Genomic DNA, 2,392 nt, shown 5'->3' with positions numbered 1-2,392 from the left:
TCCCTGTCCCCTCTCACCTACTGGGATCTATAGGTATGCTAGCAGATATCCTTTAATTCGCTAATTCTTTTTAAGAATCTTAGATTTGGAGTGACACAGCAATAAGTAGTTATGTACACAATTACGAGTACCAGCTTAGACTGCCATTAGAAGTTTCTTGGTGGTTGTACCAGGAAGAAGGATATATGTAGCGCCCTTTAAACTCATTCTAGATCACTATTAAAGGATTCACGCTAACTGCGTGCTATCGAGAGAAAATTAGTAAAATAAACGTACCATTGCTCTCACTAAGGTTCATTTTTTTCCCCATCTGTTGCACAATGTACACTTTCGTTACATGAAATTAAAGAAAAGTAAAGCAAAGACAATTACAATGCTACAAAGCTCTTATACATTGCTTCTTAACAAACTGTTCCGGTGGAAACAACTCCATCTCTCTCACCCTCTTCCCTTCCCGATCACCACAACCATTACCAGCAGCAGCACCACAACCCACCGGAGTTCTGAAAATGTTGACCCCAAATAACCTCACGACCTGCACATGTCCCACCGGCCGAACAGCGAAAGCCGCCGCCGCCGCCGCTCGAGGCTTCCAATCGATATAAAGCTGCTTCTCCGGCCCCCTGGACCGCCAGAAACTAACCACATCTCCAGCTTTCAAGCTCTTCTCCTTCACAAACCGGCTCCATCCTTTGGTTAGCACGTAGCTCTGGCTACTATTCCAGTAGGAGTAGCGAAACCTCCACACCTTGCCGATAACGTCCTCAAAGTTGAGCAGCATGCCGGCGCTGCCGCTGCCGATCTTAAGCGGGAAGTTCTTCTCGGCGTGCTGCTTCGGTATGACCAGCCGGTTCAGCTTCCCCACATCGCTCGGCGTCACAACCTTATCGAATAATATCTCGCGGTCCGACACCGACGAGCTCGGCGGGCTTCTCTTGCCGACGATGCTCCCGCTGGCGTTTCCAGCGCGCTTGCTCTGCCGGAGCTCGTCGCAGTAGGTGTGCTTGCGGAGCATGTCGACGATCTCCGCCTTGGAGTGGGCGGCGAGGAAGCCGAGCTCCGCTGCGCCGTCGTCGTCGTTCTCGGACAGGGGCGTGAAGTTGGTGACGGCGTCGCGGCCGCGGAAGCGCTGGGCGGCGACGTCGTAGGCGCGGGCGGCGTCGGCCTCGTCCGCGAAAGTGCCGAGCCACACGCGCTGGTGCTTCTCGTAGATCTGGGCGCCCCACCGTCCGTTGGGCTGGGGGACCACGCCCTTGTACTGGGAGGAGGGCAGCTTTCGGGACTCCGCCTCGACGCCGCTCTCCGTTGTCGGGTCGAGCACGACGCTGCAGGCGCCGCTGCCCATGCGGTACAGCGGCGCCGCCGCCGCGGGCGGTGGCCGCTTCCCGGACTCGTTCGACAATTCCTCGACGCAGCTGCCGTCCATGGACGAAGGCGTTTGTCGAGATGGATGAGAGATTGGGTTGGAATATGTAGAGAGAGAGGGAGGAGGAGGAGGAGGAGGAGGAGGAACCAAGGCAAGGACTTAACCGATGTTTGAGGTTGCTTTGGTTGCAGACTTGTAGACTTGGAGAAGTGTGGTATGTGGTCGGTACATTTTATAGGGTTCATGGGTCAACTGGAGAGGTGGTGGGAACCGGGGGGGAAGATTCACGGAAAGGGGAGGTGGCCTCTGATCCATGGGGAGGAAGTGTGAGATAGGGTTGGGTTGGATATGGGTGAGGGCAAGGGGAGTGGGACCCCAGAGAGGCAAGTTGGTGAGGAGAGGAGGATTCACATGAGGTGTGGGCCAGACTTTATTTGTTAAGTGCATCCCCCCTGGGCCTGGGGCCTACTGATAGAAGTGACCACGACACGGCTTTCTCTGTTGTGGTTTAAGTATGTGCTTTAATAATTAGGTATGTCTCTAGTGGAATACCATTAAGTGCAAATATACATAATGTTGATGTAGTATTAATGATATGGTATTTTGCTCTGCTAAGTAATATTTTAATATTTTAGCTATGGTGCTGCAGATAACCTTCAAGGGAGGGTTCCCCACCTCTACCGACTCCCCCACTCGAAGGGCAGGGCCCTAGGTCCCGTTCCTAGTGAATCTCCTTCTTGGACTTTCTGTCGGCAAAGAAAAATCTTAAAGTAGGTTATATATTTTCACGTTACATTATCTAAAATTCTATTCTATAAAATGCCTCTGATAAACTTTTTCTAAAAAGAAAAAAAATTATCACGTGAAAAATATAAAAATATGCAATCAAAATAATGATGGATAAGTGAATAACATAAATTTTAGCATTAGTAACATTTATATGGTAAGAATATTGATCTCCTGAGATACTAATATTGAATTATTTAGTGTTGAAATAAACTATAGATCCCTCTGATTAGGAATGCA

The 2,392-nt window shown here is 50.1% G+C and overlaps 1 protein-coding gene across 1 annotated transcript; it reads right to left on the bottom strand.

Annotated features, from left to right (window-relative positions):
* Positions 1–258: 258 nt before the first annotated feature.
* LOC105041281 (AP2/ERF and B3 domain-containing transcription repressor RAV2) lies at positions 259–1,662 on the bottom strand. The gene has a single exon (XM_010918177.3). It carries the CDS (start codon positions 1,424–1,426, stop codon positions 377–379), a length of 1,050 nt encoding a protein of 349 aa, XP_010916479.1. The 5' UTR covers positions 1,427–1,662; the 3' UTR covers positions 259–376.
* Positions 1,663–2,392: the final 730 nt, after the last annotated feature.

Source organism: Elaeis guineensis, chromosome 3 (assembly GCF_000442705.2).
Source record: "Elaeis guineensis isolate ETL-2024a chromosome 3, EG11, whole genome shotgun sequence".
Lineage (NCBI taxonomy): Eukaryota > Viridiplantae > Streptophyta > Magnoliopsida > Arecales > Arecaceae > Elaeis > Elaeis guineensis.
The sequence above is the reverse complement of the archived record's forward strand: the minus strand, read 5'-3'. Positions and strand labels throughout refer to the sequence as shown.

Excerpts from the sequence above, each read along its gene's own strand:
- LOC105041281 (XM_010918177.3), bottom strand. The coding sequence starts at position 1,426 with ATGGACGGCAGCTGCGTCGAGGAATTGTCGAACGAGTCCGGGAAGCGG.